The sequence below is a fragment of the Lepidochelys kempii genome, chromosome 14 (genome assembly GCF_965140285.1).
Source record: "Lepidochelys kempii isolate rLepKem1 chromosome 14, rLepKem1.hap1, whole genome shotgun sequence".
NCBI lineage: Eukaryota > Metazoa > Chordata > Testudines > Cheloniidae > Lepidochelys > Lepidochelys kempii.
The window spans coordinates 44,510,764-44,529,179 of NC_136393.1; the positions used below are offsets into that span (position 1 = coordinate 44,510,764).

The 18,416-nt window shown below is 45.4% G+C and overlaps 1 protein-coding gene across 3 annotated transcripts in view; it reads left to right on the forward strand.

Annotated features, from left to right (window-relative positions):
* Positions 1-2,450: 2,450 nt before the first annotated feature.
* Positions 2,451-18,416, forward strand: part of LOC140898082 (butyrophilin subfamily 1 member A1) — a 38,894-nt gene continuing 22,928 nt past the window's right edge. For 2 of the 3 annotated variants that reach the window (XM_078848536.1, XM_078848537.1), the window contains exons 1-2: positions 2,452-2,858; positions 14,918-15,037. In XM_078848536.1, coding sequence (XP_078704662.1) covers positions 14,938-15,037 — 100 coding nt within the window. In that variant the 5' untranslated portion in view covers positions 2,452-2,858; positions 14,918-14,937. Of the gene's footprint in view, positions 2,859-14,917; positions 15,038-18,416 lie in introns of all 3 variants that reach the window. The other variant, XM_078848535.1, reaches the window with a different exon arrangement.

Consider the following 18,416-nt stretch of genomic DNA (forward strand, 5'->3'; position numbering starts at 1 on the left):
CAAAAAAAGCCCGGCCCAAGGGAAAGGGAGGGGGATGCTGGAGAAGAACCATGGGCAGACTCCCTCACTCTACTCGTTCCTCTGGATTTAATACCCAACAGGCATGTGAAAGCCTCACAGAATCCCTGGGCAGAGTTAAGGGTGCCTGGATGCTGGACAATGAAAATGTTTCTGTTCCTCGTCGTGGGCATGAACTGAGCAATGCGGTTGGTGTCAGGATTGTTTATGTGACCGCAGCTGGGGGTCTCCTCAGTGCATGATGTGTTTCTTGTTAGAAGGGTCTGTTTGACTTGTTACTTTATCTACATGTTCATGACGATGTTTCCATGGGAATTTTCTCTTCCTATAAAGAAAATCTCCCTCTGGAGTCTCACCACGTCTGTGTGATCTGACGAGCTCCTTTTTCTCTCCAATTCAGCTGGTGGGACGTCTGGCAGGTGGGAGGGAGGCGGAGGGAGAAGATGAGATTTCATGCTTTCGTGTTTGTAATGACATCCCCACTCTTAACTGACATATTGTCTTGGCAAATCCCAAAGAGGCCTGTCTTCCTCGCAGACCGAGCATCAGCCAGATCAATCTCTAGCTTAGTTCTTAACCTGGCCCGGTTGGATATTCAGTTTATGTCCGTCAGTGGTGATTATATCACACCGCCAAAGGTTTTGATGACCATGTGATCCCTGCAGTAAACATGCTTGGGAATTCCTTGATCTTCCAGCCTAATAATATGTCGCTACTAAGAAAGCCACCAAAACCAAACCAGTGCTCATGGAGGTGATTATTGGATTCAGCTTTAAATATCCTTAAATATTTTCACTGATATAACAGTGTTTTATTTATGAGCCAGAAAAAGACAGAGAGGGACAGACACATTCAGAGAACTTTAATAAATATCTGGGACTCATCTGGGCTGAGATAAGGTGTTTGGGTGCTGGTCGGTGACAGTGTTTTTGGTTACTAGTGTCTTTTAGTTTTTATTCACGTTTCTTTAATGAAGATGTTTCCAAGAGAATTTTCTCTTAATTTAAATATAAACATCCCCTGAAACCTCACCCTTCATATGTGATGCCACATGCCAGAGATCTCCCACTATTCTTCTCCACTTCACATGGCAGAGGGTCTGGAGAGAATAAAAGGATCAATGAGATTTCATTCTGTGACATTTACAATGGTATAATCACCATTAACTGATATAATAATGTTCTATTTATTACAGAGGAATGAATGCACATTACACTCAGATGTTTCTGAAGAGGAGAGATACAAATTAAGCTGAGCCCTTGCACTTCTGTTTCCTCTTTCATTCAGATACCGCAAAGCTGCTGAATCAGCAGCCACTAAACCTCACAGCCATCTTAAGAAAGACTCTCTGTAGGAGGTTTCAGAGTAGCAGCCATGCTAGTCTGTACCAGCAAAAAGAAGGAGAAATACTTGTGGCACCTTAGAGACTAACAAATTTATTTGAGCATAAGCTTTTGTGGGTTTTAGCCCACGAAAGCTTATGCTCAAATAAATTTGTTAGTCTCTAAGGTGCCACAAGTACTTCTCGTTCTTTTCTCTGTAGGAGAGATTTCCTGTTACCTCATCCTCCCCTGCCCCTCCACCCCCAGTTTGTTTCTCTTATCCTCCCATTGCAGCGTCTCCTAAGTGTAAGCGGGGGAACGGTCCCGCTATTGTGCAGAACTTTCCTGGCTTATCCACTACCCCGGTGAAATGGGCTAGCCAAAGGATCTGTGTCCTTGCTCCCACTTCCTTTACCCAGATGCCTGCCTGACCTCGATGGCTCCCCTTCCACTCTCCTGTGTGGCAGAATCCTCGTAACCCCACCAAGGCTGCACCCAGGATTCCTGGGGGGCTCCACCCCAAACTTTGTCGTGGTAACTTAGGGCAGGGGCCAGTGGGAGCCGCAATTGGCCGAACCTGCGGACACGGCAGGTAAACAAACCAGTCTGGCGTGCCAAGGGCTTTCCCTGAACAAGCGGCGGACCGGCTTTGAGAACCACTGTCTTATATGACCCATGTTGCATAAAACATATTTTAGTTACACCATAATCATATAATAATAACATTTCTATGAAGAATGCCGGGTGCAGTGTCACTATTAGTATTTCCAACCGATCACTTATTCCGGGACAGAACGTTGTTTGGTGTCCGGTCAGAACTCAGGATTCCTTAATGCTATTCTATTCTCTAACTTCTCTTTTCGGCCTCAGACTGAGTCTTGTCCCTCGGGAGAGTCAGGGCTTCAATCTTCTGATGTTACAGTCATGAAGAATGAGGTTCACCCTCTACCCCAGTTTCGCACTGCAAAGGTATTGTTCATATTATTCCTAACTGTCCACAGGGGAATGTTTATTCTGGTGACATAATGTAGAAGGTGATGATTATTTGTGACATTTACTACAGTTCACCCAAAAGCAAGAGCCAGTCTCTTCACAATCACTCCTGTATTCAGGTCATTTGGAGCCCCAGAAACTTTGACTCTTCCGGGCCGGCCAGTTCTGTCTCAGCAGCCACGTGGCTGTTTCTTTAAGAGGAGATTCTCAGATCCCACCCGGGGTTGCTGCCATTTCCGAGTCCCTCTGTTACTTTCGCTTTCACACTCAGTAGATGCTGCCGGCGGACAGTACGTTTATCCCTGTGGAACAAGAACAGGATTCTTTAAACACAATAAAATCAAAACCCAACCCTGCTAGAAAAGGCTGTGATCAAACGGCAGCTATTTGATACCCAGAAGTAGCTGGGCATCTTGATGAAATGAAATAACTTATAGTTTGAGGACTATCCCGACAAAGCCTGAGGCTTTCAGAAGGACAGACCGCCCCCTACGCGCCATGAACCGTCTCCGGAGGATCAATCCGGTAGGTGAACTCTGGCTGCTTGACTCCATAACAGTCAGGGCTCTGTCTTGGACAGATTGGTAATAACACAAAGACTTGAGAATCCCGTGAGAATTTGTTTTGCTCTTTATGGGAACGGTACCGCATGTGTGCGTTGAGAATGAGATGCCCTCCAATCCATTTCAGGTCGGTTTCCTAGCCCTGCCGGGTTTGTACAGTACAGGCACTAGGTAATTCCTTTCCTCTGTTCCTGTGTTTCACCAAGGATCCTGGGCCCAATCCAGTTTTTAGTGTCGTTAAGGGGAGATTTGTAACAAAGGAACTTCCTGTATTTAGAATAGAGGAAGAAACGTGGCGCTGCAAACTCAGCAGCAATCAGTAAAGTTTCCTGGCCTGCTTGTTGTCCGTAGTTTTCGAGTTGTCTGTGGGGCTGAGTCCTTTTGCTTCTGATGTTTTAAAGGAAAAAACGTCCAGTTTTGCCCAGAATCAGTGGAAAGAAATTACTTTATTCATTTTGAGATCAGTGGGAATTAAGCATGTGCCTAAAGTGAAGCACCCTTTGAAATGTGCTGAATAGGAACGGACTTAATGACTGAATCTGGGCCAGAGTCTTTAATGCAATTAGACAATGAGGGGATGTCACCACTTGTAGCTTGGTACTGGTCTTCTGTATGCGTGTCAAGGGATCCACAACAACCAGAGTGATCAGTTTGTACACACTGCATTGTTGTCCTGTGATAACTTAATGTTGCCTCCTGTCTTTGTGGCCACAGAGCTGTAGAAGGGTGGCTCGCAGGGGTGATTTTATGGTCCTGTGTTTAGGGAAGATTTGATGGCATAATGGCAAGAAAGGCCCACGTTACAAACTGTGAGACAGGTTATTCCGTGTGTGAAAAGCTGTCAGCGGGGAGAATTCATGAGGGTATCTCTGTGCACGATTATAAAAAGGGGGATTATTTTTTTCACCCCAAAAATTGCGTGATTTTTGTTTGATTGACTTGAAATGTTTATGGAACTTTCCATTGAAAAAAAACAGCTTGAAATAATTTGGAAAAAAAATGAATGGACACAAACACTTTGATTTTGGGGGAGTGGGTTTCGGGACTTTCCCATTTTCTCGCCCTCACTCTCATTTTTTAAAAGAAATGATGCATGAGAAACATAACAGTAATAAAAAATCTTTTCATTCCTTTTAGTCTGAACTTGTTTGAAATCTACTCGAAATAACATTCATTTTGAAATTTTTTTTTAAATCAATCACAAGAAAGCTTTTGTGGTTATTTCTGCATTGTTCTGAACACCATTTTTTCATTTATTGTTTAATGAAATATATTGAAATATATTCAAGTGGTGTCAATTCTCTCATAATTTTGTCTTGAGTCTTGAAATATTTGATATTTTCCTTAAAACCCCAGCTGTTCTTGTCCTGTGATTATGAGAGAATTTCAGTTTTAATGTTTAAAGAAGTTTCTAGCCCTTGTGATTGCAGAAAAAAGCTAGAGAATATGACCTGAGTGTGACCTAAAATCTCAGATACCAAAAGGCAACTTTTTTTTAAAAAAAAAACCCACATGTATTTTTGTGTGTGTGTGGAACAGTAGAGATCCATGAGCGAGGGGATCTCCTCCATGAGCAGAGATCTGGATTTTGTTACATGTTTTGTACAGTGCCTCGCTCAAAGGGGTCCTGATCAGTGACTGGTGCCTACATGCTTTGGCAGTAAAAACAAACTATCATAACGTGTTCTGTTCCTATATATTTCCCACCTGCTATGTTTTTTATGTTCAGTGTATTCAACTTTACCTATTACATTCGCTAATTGTTTCCCATGATGGGAACAGAAAAATCTGTGTTTGGGGGGGGGGGGGCGTGATGGGATTGTTGTGAAGAAAAAATTCTAAAGCTGTCATTCTAATCACAAGAAGGAAATATGCTGACACCTACTATTTTAGGGTCAGATTATTTAAACCTCTCAGTATTGGTCTAACCTTGCTGCCCCTGTTAGTCATTTCAAGTTTTCCCATTAACTTCAGTGGGGCAGAATTAGGCTAGTACTCAATGATTTTCAAAATCCTGCTCTTAATTCTCTTAATTCATATTCAGGGGAGTTCCTTCTCTCTCTCTCTCTCTTTTTTTTCCCTGGGTCATGGGACATTAATATCATTTTACACTGATCTGCTCTTTTTTGTGCAGACTATGGGACGACTGCTGTCACTGCATAATATGCAAACGAGTTCACATAACAATGCATTTATCCCTATTTTTATTAAATGTGTCCTTTGCCATTTTCTGTTCCTCAAACTCTAATATCCAGCTTGTCCTAATCACTGAAGCCTACTCATTAAGTTATACTGTTGTTGTGTTCTTTTTATTCTTCCTGTTGTCTGGATGACATTTCAGTGAAGATAAAGGTTCTCTCGTTCTGCCACAGCTCCGGATTCATCTCCTCTCTGCCTGGTTTTATTATTTATTTTATAACTGTTTGATGTTCACAAGTTGGAACCAGGTAGGAATCCTCAAGGCCTCTGCTGCTTCCTATAGTTTTTCGTTTAGGCCCCAGGCCTGCAGTGCCTTACAAATGGGCTGAGCTTTATGCACTGCGAGCAGTCCCATTGAAGTCAATGGAAGTAATTCCAGTGTGTAAATGTAAGCACAGAGCAGGAGCGGGCCCTTACTTGTTGTTCTTTAGCTGTGTTTCTGTTGTTGCTGGACTACTTGATCTGACCTTGGGGTAATTTGCAGTCTGCTTGTTCATCCATGTCTTTTGTAAAAATTGCCAAGAGGGCCCAGCTCATTGGATGGATGTTCTTTTACTGCGGGTAATACAAACCTAAACCATTAAAATGATTAGGTTTTATATTTATAAAAAGAGCCCATCACTCTCTCTTTAGTTGCAAATACAAAGGTGAAGGGACCAGGAGCAGGTTGGTTGGTTGGTTATGTTTGGTTTGTTTTATAAACACCTTCCTGCCTCCATAAGCCTTCAGGACTAATAACTCCCCAACACACCTTATCTCAGTTACATCCTCTTCCATCCATTCCCTTCCCGACAGAGAATGGACTCTAGATGTGCCAGACCAATGGGGTGTTGCAGCGCTGAAGATCCTTCACTGAAAGCTTCCCACCACCATTCTTCTCCCACTAAAACCAGTGAGAGTGTAAGACTGAGCATCCCAGCAGCTCTCTGCCACCCTTGTATCACATCAGGAGAGAGGTGGTCACCTGGTCCTAAACCATTCAGTGCTTCTTGTGTCAAAAACCAAACACCTTGAATTGCACCAGATATATACTGGGAGCCAGAGCAGATCCCAGCGCTAGGGTCACAGAATCCTGTTTGAAGAGCACAGACAAGGAAACAGGAGATGACAGTCTGCAGGAACTGCCAACTAGTCCTCAGGTGATAACGGGATTCCCACACTGCAAACCTGAGCACCGAAAGCTGGCAAGGCCCTGAGGTGCTGATCCAAATCCCATTGAAATCACTGGGATTCTTTCCATTGACGTCAGCAGGATTGGGATCAGATTCCCAGCCACTTAAAAGATCCTCCACTTTCCCTAGTTTACCAGGCCTAATCCTACTCTCTAGGCAGAGCACGCTACTGCCAGTGGCAGCAGAATTGAGGGGGCAGATGTAAAATATTTTTTCTCTTTGAATGACTTTTCTTTTGTGTCCTGGTCAGGGCCGGATTTAGGGACAGTTGACTGCCTGGGGTGCCCGGCTTGGGGGGTGCCAGGCTCAGGGTGCTGTTTTTGTTGGTAGCGATAAAAGGGAAAATAGAATGTTTGAAGTATAATGCCCCTAATTGTGGCCCTGTTAACGTTCTAAGTCTGTCACCTGCTGTCACACTGTTCAATACTTGTCCACCCAGTGTTGGTGCGCAGTTCAATTTCTTGATGTTAGTACATTTCGGTTATTCTTAAAACTAAGAAGTTTCTGTAAGATTTACAGATCCTAGTCTGCAAATGCATCATCTTATGTGAGAGAGAGAAATCGTGCATCAAAGTCATGAAATGAGCTACAAATGTGATTAAAAAATAAAGTATTTAAAGGTTTAACAAATGGAGGGGGGGTGTCAAAGATGCTCCTTACCTGAGGCGTCATGTGATGTGGGGCCAGCCCGGGTCCTGGTACTTCTAACAATGCAGGTTTCAGAGTAGCAGCCGTGTTCGTCTGTATCCGCAAAAAGAACAGGAGGACTTGTGGCACCTTAGAGACTAACCAATTTATTTGAGCATAAGCTTTTGTAAGCTACAGCTCACTTCATCGGAACTGCCCCCCCCGAACCTCCGTCCCATCCAACCACCCCCTGTCCCCTGACTGCCCCCTGGGACCTCCTGTCCCTTATCCAACCCCCCAACCCCCTTACCATGCTGCTCAGAGCAGCGTGTCTGGCAGCTGTGCCATCCGGCCAGAGCTAAACACGCTGCCACTCTGCCCTGCAGGAGCGTGCAGCCCTGCCGCCCAGAGCGCTGCCCATGAGGCGGTGTGCCCACAGGGGAGCGGAAAGAGCGGGGGAGGGGCCGGGGGCTAGCCTCCCTGGAGGGGAGCTCAGGGGCCGGGAGGACGGTCCTGCAGGCTGTATGTGGCCCGCAGGCCATAGTTTGCCCACCTCTGATCTACATCCTTCTTGGTTTCTTGTTATAATTTTACACAACTCTGTTAATGAACTTCTTGAATGCAATGCGTTCATCTTCGGTGGCTTCTCCTGTGTCCGGAACTTCCATTCCTTCAATTGAGATGCTCATTAGTTCATTCACGTGATCAGGCAGAAGGCGACTTCTTTCAAAACACACAATTCTATTCAGTGATGAAAAAGAACGCTCAACAGTAGCTGTTGTGACTGGGAGTAGCAAGAGATGAATTCCTACTTCTTTCAGCCCAGGAAACACAGCACAAAGATCAGGTCGAGCCACTAGTGATGATAAAAAAGAAGTTTGAAGTCAAATCTTCATTAATTCGTTGTATGATATTCCACTCTGTGTTCAAGTTCTCTATTCTGTCCTGAGCACATGGCAGCCCCATTGCTGGTAGTGTCTCACTCCACTCAGCTGCCAGTGTTTTATAGGACAGGCATCTGTAAAAGCTACACAGTGGTTGAGTAGAATCTAGAAGTCACTGTTGTAGATTTTTAAGAATCAAGTCTGTGTACTTTTTCAGTTGCCTTAACAAACGCTTCTTGTCCTCTTCACTTAAGGATTCAATATAAATGCTTTCATTAGTCAACTTCTGGACTGAAGTCTTTGCTTCTTCCAGTGCTCTTTCAATGGATAGCTCTCTGATCCAAATGTAGCTTCTGTTGCTCGACAAAGATCTACTGCTGTTGTAGCAGATGCCTGGATGACATTGTTTAATGACCCAAGTGGTTTCAACAGTAGACTTACGAGAGAGAGAATGGCAATAGTCTTCTCTGAACGTAGTAGCAAAAGTAACCCACCAGCCTCACTACTTAGATCCATCCCATCTTGGTAGATACTTTCCAAAGCCAGTAATAATGGCTGGAGTAATTTTAAGACAGCCAAGGATTACTCATGGGAAAGCCAGCGGGTTTCCCCAGGTTGGACTAATTTGAACTTCAGTCCCAGTGTATCTTCTATATTTTCCAAGATATTCAGTCTTTTTGGACTCTTGCTGAAAAAAGAATAAAATGAAGACATTAAATTTATAGCTTTTTAAATGTATTTTGAGGAGTCTGCAGCTCGTAGTAGTGCTCGTCGCAGTGTGCATAGGGGAGATTAGTGTTAAACTTTTCTCTGAGCAAAGCTTGTACTCCACCATGTCTTCCAGAGAAGTTTGCAGCTCCATCAAATGCACAAGCAGCCATCTGTTTGGGGTCCAGCTGACAAGCATTTAATTATTTATAATATGCTCAAATGTCCCCCAGAATCCATACAGTGTCACATGCCCTAAATGATCCAGGGAAGACACCTGGTAATGATGGTTTGCCTGTTGAGTTTTGCAAGGCCTTTTGGACCCTTTTTGGGACTGACTTGCTCCAGGTTTTTCAGGAGAGCATCAGGGAGACGATATTACCACTTAGTTGTTGTCGAGCAATTCTCACCCTTTTGCTTAAGAAGGGGTACCTTGGGGAGGGAAAGGATTGGAGATCTGTGTTCCTGTGTTGATCCAACTATAAACTTTTCTCAAAGGCCTTGGCCAACGGATTGAAAACTGTGATTGGGTTGGTTGTGCATCATGACCAGACCCATTGTATCTTCAATAGGTCCACTTTTAACAATCTTTGCCTATTGTGGGATGTAGTTTTAGCTAAAAAATATTTGATTTGCACATTGGTTGGTTTCCCTTGATCAGGAGACAGCTTTTGATCGATGCTGGGAGTATTCCATGAAATGTTGGACTTGATCAGATGCAGCATTCAGAATGTTATTGAAAGTTACCTAGAAACAGAGAAATGCAATTAAGTTGAGTGCTGCAGGGTTTTGTTTTGTTTTGCCAATAATGTATCCTGTTCATAGTTTTCCATTTTCTCTGTATCCAGGTTGCCTTAAATCATTGTGACTGTGTTTACACTCAATCTATTTTTTTGGTTATTTTATCCCCTCTCACCTTGCCTGCGACCCCCCTGCCCCCGAGCCAGGCCCCCAGCAGGATCCGGGTTTGTCTGGACTGTGGCCGGGGGCAGGTGACATTTATCGATGCTGGTGCCGAGGCCCCGATCTTCACTTTCCTGCCAGGCTCCGTCCCTGTGGAGAGAATCCGACCCTGGCTTGGGGTGGGGCCAGGATCCTGGCTCAGCCTGTGTCCCTGAGGCACCAGTGGGGGATATCCCACCGGGGACCCTGAAATCAGACTCTTTAGCCTCAGACACCCACCAGTCTCTCTGACTCTGGAGGATTCCTATCTTCCTACAGACTTTCTACCCTGTGGTATCTATGGCCGTGTAGGCTCTGTGGAGTCTCTGGACTATCAAACCATATAGAGCAGGGAGTGATGGGTGTAGAGAAGCCAATCTCATTGCTTTAAGGATTTTGTAGCCTTTTTGTCTCTCTCTGCTATGGTCCGATAGGATTCTGACCATCCAGGCTCAAACAGTTTCATTGAATAAGTTAGAGTGATTGGAGGGAAAGGAATGAAAAAATGGGCTTCTTTAGTAAGTCATCCAGTCTCTGTGACCCTGCAGGACTCCCATCTGCTCAGTCCCCATCTCCCCATCTCTATGGCCCCTGGGTACTCCATCTCCTTCCTCCCTGAAGCCCCAGGGATGGGAGGGGGGAAGAAGCCCTGGAGCTGCAGGAGGGGCAGAGGGGTCCTGAGGGGCAGAGGTGGGGGTTGGGCAGGGGGTAACACTAACAGCCGGTCTGGGGACAGGCAGATGTCGGGGTGGCAGGGACACTGCATGAATCAATCAGGGTTTGGGGGGTTGGGGAGAAGCTGGAAGCTCTGCAGCAGAAGGGAACGTTTTGTACAAATCTCTCATTGGCGTCTCCCAGCCAGAGCTCCTGCCAAAGAGGCACAAGTCACTGTCCTGAAGAGCTGGCAAATTTGTAATTATCACACAGATGGGATGGGCAGGGGTGCAGAGAGACCAAAAACCATTATATAACAGGTTTTTTAAATCATTTTTGGTCAGTCTCATGATATTTTAAAACTCCTGAGGTTGGCAGCCCTGGGGGAGATAGGGAGATAGGGTGGGTTTAACCAGAGGGAATTAGAAGAAGCAAGAAGGAAAAATGTGAATGAAAATAAAACAAGAATAAAAGGAGAATCCTGGAGAAATGTTAGAAAACAGAAATGAAAAGAGTGATGGGAAAATATCCCTGACAGGGGTTCAGAAGAGGGGAAGGGATAAAATCGGGAAGGGGGGGGGGAATGGAGAAGCCAAAAGGAAAGATCTGTGGGAGGGAGGAGAGGAGAGTGGGAGAGACACAGGAAAATAAACAGGGGTGGTAAGTGAAGGCTAGAAAAATGCTGAGTAGAAAAGGGTGGTGTGAAGGAAAAGGGAGAAGGAAAGGGAACATGAGTGGGACAGAGAGATTTATGACCTGTTACTGTATGCATCCGATGAAGTGAGCTGTAGCTCACAAAAGCTTATGCTCAAATAAATTGGTTAGTCTCCAAGGTGCCACAAGTCCTCCTTTTCTTTTTGTGAATAGAGACTAACACGGCTGCTACTCTGAAACCTGAAAATGAGACTGTAACTCATTAATTCCCTGTATTAATTCCTGGACATTGGTGCTATTTTTGTGCCATTAAGGAAACTGTTCTAGGAGCTGGGGATCTCCTTGCCATACGCTGTCATTATTAAAGCTCCTCTGCTCCTTTTACTTCCCTGTTACTTCCTGTAAATAAAAGATTAAAAACAATTTGTTTTGTCTTGTTCCACTTTGCAGCTTTTGGGGGCAGTCCTGGTAGGGTGACCAGACAGCAAGTGTGAAAAATGGGGATGGGGGTAATAGGAGCCTATATACGAAAAAGACCCAAAAATCAGGACTATCCCTATAAAATTGGGACATCTGGTCACCCTAAGTCCTGGGGTTTGCTTCCTGACTTAGTTTTGTCCCCCTAGCCTCCCCCTGGAATATCGTGGCTCTAGGATGAGAGTTTGGGTTTTACTGGGATGTCACTCTCCAGCCTGTGCTCTGTCTCTGTCCTGTACACCCCCATGTCAATGAGGAATTGCTCAGCTGTGCTCTGCGGAGAGGAGACTGGTTGCACAGGGGACAATTCGTGAAGGGACTCAGGTGTTACAATGCTGAGATCACAGGGCCTAGTTTTTAGGCAGGTAAAAAATCACAGGAACAGCCCTGTGACCCGCAAAGCTGAGTTAGGGGCCTAAACTCCCTGTACAATGCATGGGCATCAAAGGCACCTTAAAGTGCGATTCACAAAAGCCAACTCAATAGGCAGGGACCAGATGGGAACCTAGCATAGGGTACTCCGGTCTATCCTTTCACCTGGGTAGGCCCACCTTTTTGATAGATGGTCCCTTACACCAAAAATCACCCCAATATTCAGGTTATGCCTAGTCCCAAAGGACTAGTCACTTTCCCATATTTCATACAGCATCACACAACTGACCTGGGGTGACACTTTATGGTATTCTTAACACCAACAGTATAAAATTGCAAGGAATCTGACCAGCTATGCTGTGTGAGGTATCTGCGAAAAAGTTATAATTTCCCAAGTAGGATAATCTTGTTTATAAGTTTGCATCAGCTTTGTATTGGGAGTTATAGATATGTAGGATATATCTGTATTTCCCAACTTGTGCTGTGTTTCCGGGTAACATCCTCGGACAGATTGGCGTCAGCACTGCCTAGCCTGTTGATGGTCCATCAAGGGACATTGGCTGTACAATAAACCCATTGAAAGACCAGGGACTACGCCTGATAAGTCAGCGAGCCATGTAGGGTCATGTACTGTGAAGCTTGTATTTGGGACAAAGGAAGTACAAGCCTCGTGGCAAAAGAACTTTATTAAGGTGATGTTAAAATAAAAAGAAAACGGTACAGAGTTTAAGCATCGATGTTTCTGGTTATCAGGGAATAACGTACAGATTATCAAGGGGTGCGAAGTTCGGTTATGCCACGTTTATTGTAAATATAATAAAAAATATAAACACACACTGCTATGTCACTACTTATTCCTTACTTATCTCTATATACATTCATACAAGTTCTGCATAGCGGTTATAGTTACCAGCCTAGAAGTTGCCAGGTAGCCTGTACACGAGAGTGGAGCCGAGTCCGTGTCAGATGCGCATCCGATGCTCCTGGAGGGTGGTGGCAGAACCAGAGACTCAAAGTTCTCCGTTCTTAGAGTCCATTTTTATTGGAATTTATTCCTATGCCAGTCCATGGAAATTGCTTTGTCATATTGTTAGTCATGACGGCTCCAGGACGGCTGTAAGGTGCTCATCAGCCTTCTTCATCCATTGAATCGGTCGGGTAGATTCCAGTTTGCCCTCCAGGGTTTCTCTGGTTGTTTCCACCTGGCGCTTTCTTTGGCTGATTGATACCGAATTCCTAGGCTGGCACTTCCCTGATTATTCAAAACCAATCATTCATTCACATACATTCTTTACTTTTAATAAAAAGACATTGATCATTTCACTGAGTATTGTTATTTATTTGAGACTCCCTGTCTTTTAACATTCCTGATACAAACGATAGAGCGTGGGAGTCTCTATGTGATATTTCTATGAGCGCCGCACCAATTAACGGCTTTCTGCGGTTGTTGTTACAAAATGTGTCAATCTCCAGTATAAAGTATCAGTTTACAAAGACTCAATTGAGCAGAAGCAATTGAGAGAGTAAAGTCAATTAAGTAGTTTACGTTCATAAGCGTCATCTCAGTTACAAGCAAGGGAAAGTATCAACTCACAGAGAGTAGAGTCAATTGAGCGGTTTAGGTTTGCAAGCGCCAATCTTAATCACAAAGTATGGTTTAGAGTTAATTAACAGCTCACAGGGTACTTAGAGTCATTTGACAGTTTGCAAGCTTTAACACAGACACCATCGGCAGCTATGGAGAGCTGCAAATTAATATTGCAGAATTACAATTATTTCAAATAGGAGAATTACAATTATGATAACAATTATTCCAAATAGGGGAATTACAAATATTAAAAATATGCTGACATCATCTCCATTTTGTCTTCATTCCTGCTTCTTATCTCTGGAGCAACTTTGCTACAAACCAAGTTCTGAACAAAGGACTGAACGACCCATTTAAGCTGTGCATGTGGTCCAGAGGGACTTTCAAGCCAGAAGACTCACCAATATTGCTAAGAATGTGATATATGGATGTAAACAGGGTCCATGCTGCCGCCTTGGGTATTCAGCCCCTTGGCCCCCCTCTTCACTGAGTCAGGGACACTTCAATCCGATGCAACACCCATGCTCTTTATTCTTGACAGGTTTCCCACTGCCAGTTCCCACCTATACACAGGCTTCACAGCTACTTTTCCTACAGGCCTGGCCGGCAACGGCCATAGCCATAGCCCTGGCCCCTCTTCTCTGGCTTCCTCCCAGCCTTTATAGCTCTAGGCTAATGAGGAGGGCATGTGTTGCCAGTTACCCAGGCAGGCACAGGGCTATCACCAAGCCCCAATCCATTCCCCTTGACTGGGGCTGGAGTGGCAGAAGCTGATGAAGGGGTTCCCAACCAGCACCCTGCCCCAGTGGACTTTGAAGTATTTGGGTGCTTAACAAGTGTCGTCTTGTTTTTTCTTTTTCTTTTTAGTTTTAGACACTAAAAGATTGGCTGGCAGTGAGTTATTATGGGTGAGATCCAAACTCATATTGAACTGGTAATGTGGCTGGCTCTTTGGGGTCAGAAGAACATTAATAAGTTCTCTCTGTCCTAGACCTTGCGGCTGATTGGGAACCAGGGAACTGGAATGCAGTAAAGAGGCTGTATGATTCCTTTTTTGTTGCTTTGTGATAATCAGTGTGGGGGATGAGAAGCATAGTTTGTGACTCTTGGGGAGTTGAACTTCAGTGTTACACACTAGTCCTGTGAGTATTTGCTCTCCTTTTTGCAGCCTGTTCTGACCATGGTATTTCCAGTGTGGGCTACCCCAGGCATCCCAGGTCACAAGTTGTACCTCAGATCTCACACCAAAGACAACACTTGTAGCCAATCCTATAGTAAATGATCTGAGGATTTATGAACTAAGAAAAGAAATTTGAGCATTTTTTACAAGGTTAAAGCAGGTAAACATGAGAGCACAAATGCATCTAACAGAAGCTGCTGTAATATGCAAGCTCCATATATCCTTTAGGGCTAACCCAGGCCAAGCCCTGGGGAACTCTTGCTTATGCTTAGAAATTACTCAAAGACTTTAAGGCCAAAAGTGACCATCATGATCATCCAGTCTGATCAGGAATCTCTCTCTCTCTCTAAGGATGGGACAAAATCAGACTTCTAAAGGAAACACATTTTCAATTTTAAGGCAATGGTTGTTCTAACTCCGTAATATGAAAGAGGTCACTTAATAATGTATTTATTCCTTTTTTATTTACTGTGTCCTCTTTAATGCTTGACTTTAATGATTTAATGTTAATTGGTGTTATGCTCACTATGATACTTTTCTTTCCTCCTTCTTCCTATTGTCTAGATCAAGTGACAGTGAAGAAGATGAAGATTCTCTTTTTCTGCCACAGCTCCCGAGCCAGCTCCCCTCTCCCTGGTTTTATTGTTTTCTTCCTTACTTGTTATGTTCACAAGATGGAATCAGGTAGGAATCCGCCCTGTGTCTGCTGTTTCTTAGAGGATTTATTTAAGCCCCTGAAGTGTCTTAACAACATGCTTAACTCAAAGTCAGTGGAACTACTCACAATGTGTAAATTTAAACACACAGCAAGATCAGTGTAAGTGGGGAAATGGTCCTGCTATTGTGGGGAACTTTCCTGGCTTCTACACGACCCCGGTGAAATGGGCTAGCGAAAGGATCCGAGTCCTCGCTCCCACTCCCTTCACCCACAGGCCTGCCTGACCTCGAGGGCTCCACTTCCACTCTCCTGTGTGGCAGAGTCCTCATAACCCCAACAAAGCTGAGCCCAGGATTCTGGTGGGGGGGGGGCTTGACCCCCAACCTTGTTGTGGTCACTTAGGGCAGGGGCTAGGGTGTCCCTACTCTGGGGGGCTCTCTCTGCACTGGACACTTCCCTGACCCACTGATCATTACATACAGTTTAAAGCAAATACAATTTGTTAGACAGCAATCAATTTTAAAAAACATAAGGAAAAATGGGAAAGGTTAAAGGAAAACACATAACCCTGCTCTGTGGCAGGGAACATCACAACCAGCCGTCTCTGGAATGGAAGGGACGTTCACAATCTGTTCCTCACACGTCCCAGACCCCCTTCTCAGGCCCTGGCTGTGCTGCAGGGATGCTGCGGGTTGGACACTTGCTCTGGCGGCAGCCACACACCTTCAGGCTCTAGGTGGCAAGACCCTTCTTCCCAGCATCTGGCCATCCCCAATGGGGTTATGACCCCTCTCCCAGTCTGGCCTGCAGGGACCCTTGACTGATGGGGTCTCCCTGCGTGGGCCCTCTGCCCAGGGTCCCCTCTTCCCCTGCTGGCACTAGCTGCTCACTGCACCCGAGTCCAGACTACACGAGCCCCCAGCTTCATTCTCCTCTGTGCTGTTGCTGCTCTGCCTCCAACCCCCTGGGCTGCTTCTCTGGATTCTCTGGCTCTGGTTGCTGAAGCTCTCCTCCCAGGACAGGTCTGCTCTGCGGGCTGCTTCTGTGACTCTGCCCCCAGCACTGACCTGCTCCCTGGGCTGGTTCTCTGGCTCCCCAGGTCAGCTTGGGCCCCTGCTCTCTCCTTAGCTCAGCCCCACTCTGTCTGTCCAAGGCGATTTCAGCTCACACGGAGGATGGGACCCCCTTGGCCACCTGACTCGCTCCTTAGCCTGCCCGCCCTGTCAGTCAGGCTGACCTGGAGCATTGGCCTTTCCCCATTGCTCCTGGGGACTGTCAGTGTCAGGGTCCTGATTTCCCATCGACCCTTCCCTTCCTTTTGATACTGGGAGCTAGCCAACCAAAAACCCTCACTGAGTTTTAGTAATGGGCCAACAATCCTCTTACATTCCCCCTTGCTAAAATTCTGCCACTACAACCACAATATTCACACCGGTACATCCAGGCCCCATGTTTGCAACGTGCTGTATACCAGCATCATGTCATATAAAAATTAACAAAAGAACATTCAACATATTTAACATTCTATGTCTACTTCTTCCTACTATATAGGATAATTTTCATTAAAACACTACATAGAACCAATAACAGAATTATCTCTAAATTTAACAAGCAGTACACCCTTAGTAGTTCTCTGGGACCTTCTTCAGATTGATGGTTCATTACCAACAATTTCTATTTCTCTGTCCCTGGTAACACCAGGTCAATTTGAGGGATCTGGCCATTCTCGTTAGGGTTTGGGTTTGCCCACTCTGTTCCCCTCAATATTCAGTTTGTGGGACTAGAACCATCCCCCAGCTGATTTCAGTCTCCTTAGGGCACACTGACCAATGCCTCCTGTGCTCCCCGACTGGACTAAGAAGGCAATGTTCTAGCTGGTCCCTATGCACTACACTTTCAGGACCTCCTCATTCAGGCCGGATGGCGTAAACTGGCAGCTCAGGATTGTTCTGAGCAACTACAATGTGGGGATTCGACTCCCACTTCTGTATTTTATTAAGCCTTCGATATCTATGGTTACGGACTGGTGCACAGTCACCAGGTCTGATGAGAGCTCCATTGTACTTACGATCAAAAGTCCTTTTCCTACTTTGGGCTGTGTCTTTAGTTGTGCTGAGAGCAGCTTCGCCAGCTGTCTTTGGGCTGTCATGGACACCTTTGACCCAGTCATGGAAACTGGTCACCTCAGCCTTAGAAAAGAGTTCTTGATGCTTCTCTGGCAACGCCCTTAAGTTAGCCACTTGTGCAGGAACCAGCCCCTTGAGCGCTGCTTGAACTGGAACTGGCAGTCTCCCACCACATCTTTCCTGAGTAAGGGTAACTTGTTCTCCCTTCTCCCTCCTTGTCACCTGCAACTCATTTCCATTCTCCTCAAATCTTGCCTTCACCTGAGGGATCACCTCCTCAGGCTGGTGTACCTCTGCTGTTCCGTTCCGAGGATTCAACTCCAGAGCCTTCACGCTTGAGTTTAGAAGACTCACAGGTACTCTTCCTTTGATGGCACTAGTCAGAACATTAGCTGACTGGACTCCATGAGGTAGGCGTGACCCAGATGTAGGCTCTACCAGCACTCGATATTTGTTGAACCCAGCAGCATTCATCAAGGATCTTCCATCTCCAAGGAGGGAATAGTGGTCTTCCCTTTTCTGCCCACTTTAACATTTCCAATCTGCATTGTGGGGACCAGGGAATGATTCTGCCTCTCCACTGGAGCCAGTAGTCTACTCAGAACAGCATTCTTCGTAGAGTGCTCATGACGGTTCATCCTCCTGGTTCCTTCTCCTGGCAAGAGCAGCTCCTTCAGCTCACTCATGTTCATTCCTAGAATCCCTGGGTCTCCTTCTTCCATATGGCTCTCTTCAGAGGCTTTGTCTTTCAGGATGAAGATGCATTTCCCTGGCAGTGTCTGGCCCATGTACTCTATGTCTGCTTCGAGGCACCCCACCACTGGGATTGCCAGTCCATTAACTGCTGTTAGACGTACAAACCTTGTGCTGTGCATAGTCAGCTCTTTGTCCTTCAAATATTTTTGAAAATGCGACTCAGAAATGGTGGTGACTTCTGAGCCAGCATCTAACAAACATCTGGTCTTCACTCCTACTATACATACTTCAGCAGCTAGACAGTCTCCAAATACTCACTTAAAGAAGTCGCTAGATATGCTGGCACTGCCCACATTCCCCTCAATACTGTATGCAGAGTGATTTTCCATGAAGGACAGGCCTAGGAATCCTTCTGCCACTGTTTGGCCTTCTACTGTAGATGGACCACTCGCTCCTGGTGCCACATTGGTTTCGAGTGCCTGGGACTCTGCTCTCCTTCTCAGTGGACATTCTTGGCTAGTATGCCCTGGCTTTTCACAAATGTAACATGTGTACCTTCCCAGCTCGTCCTTCAGTGGGGATC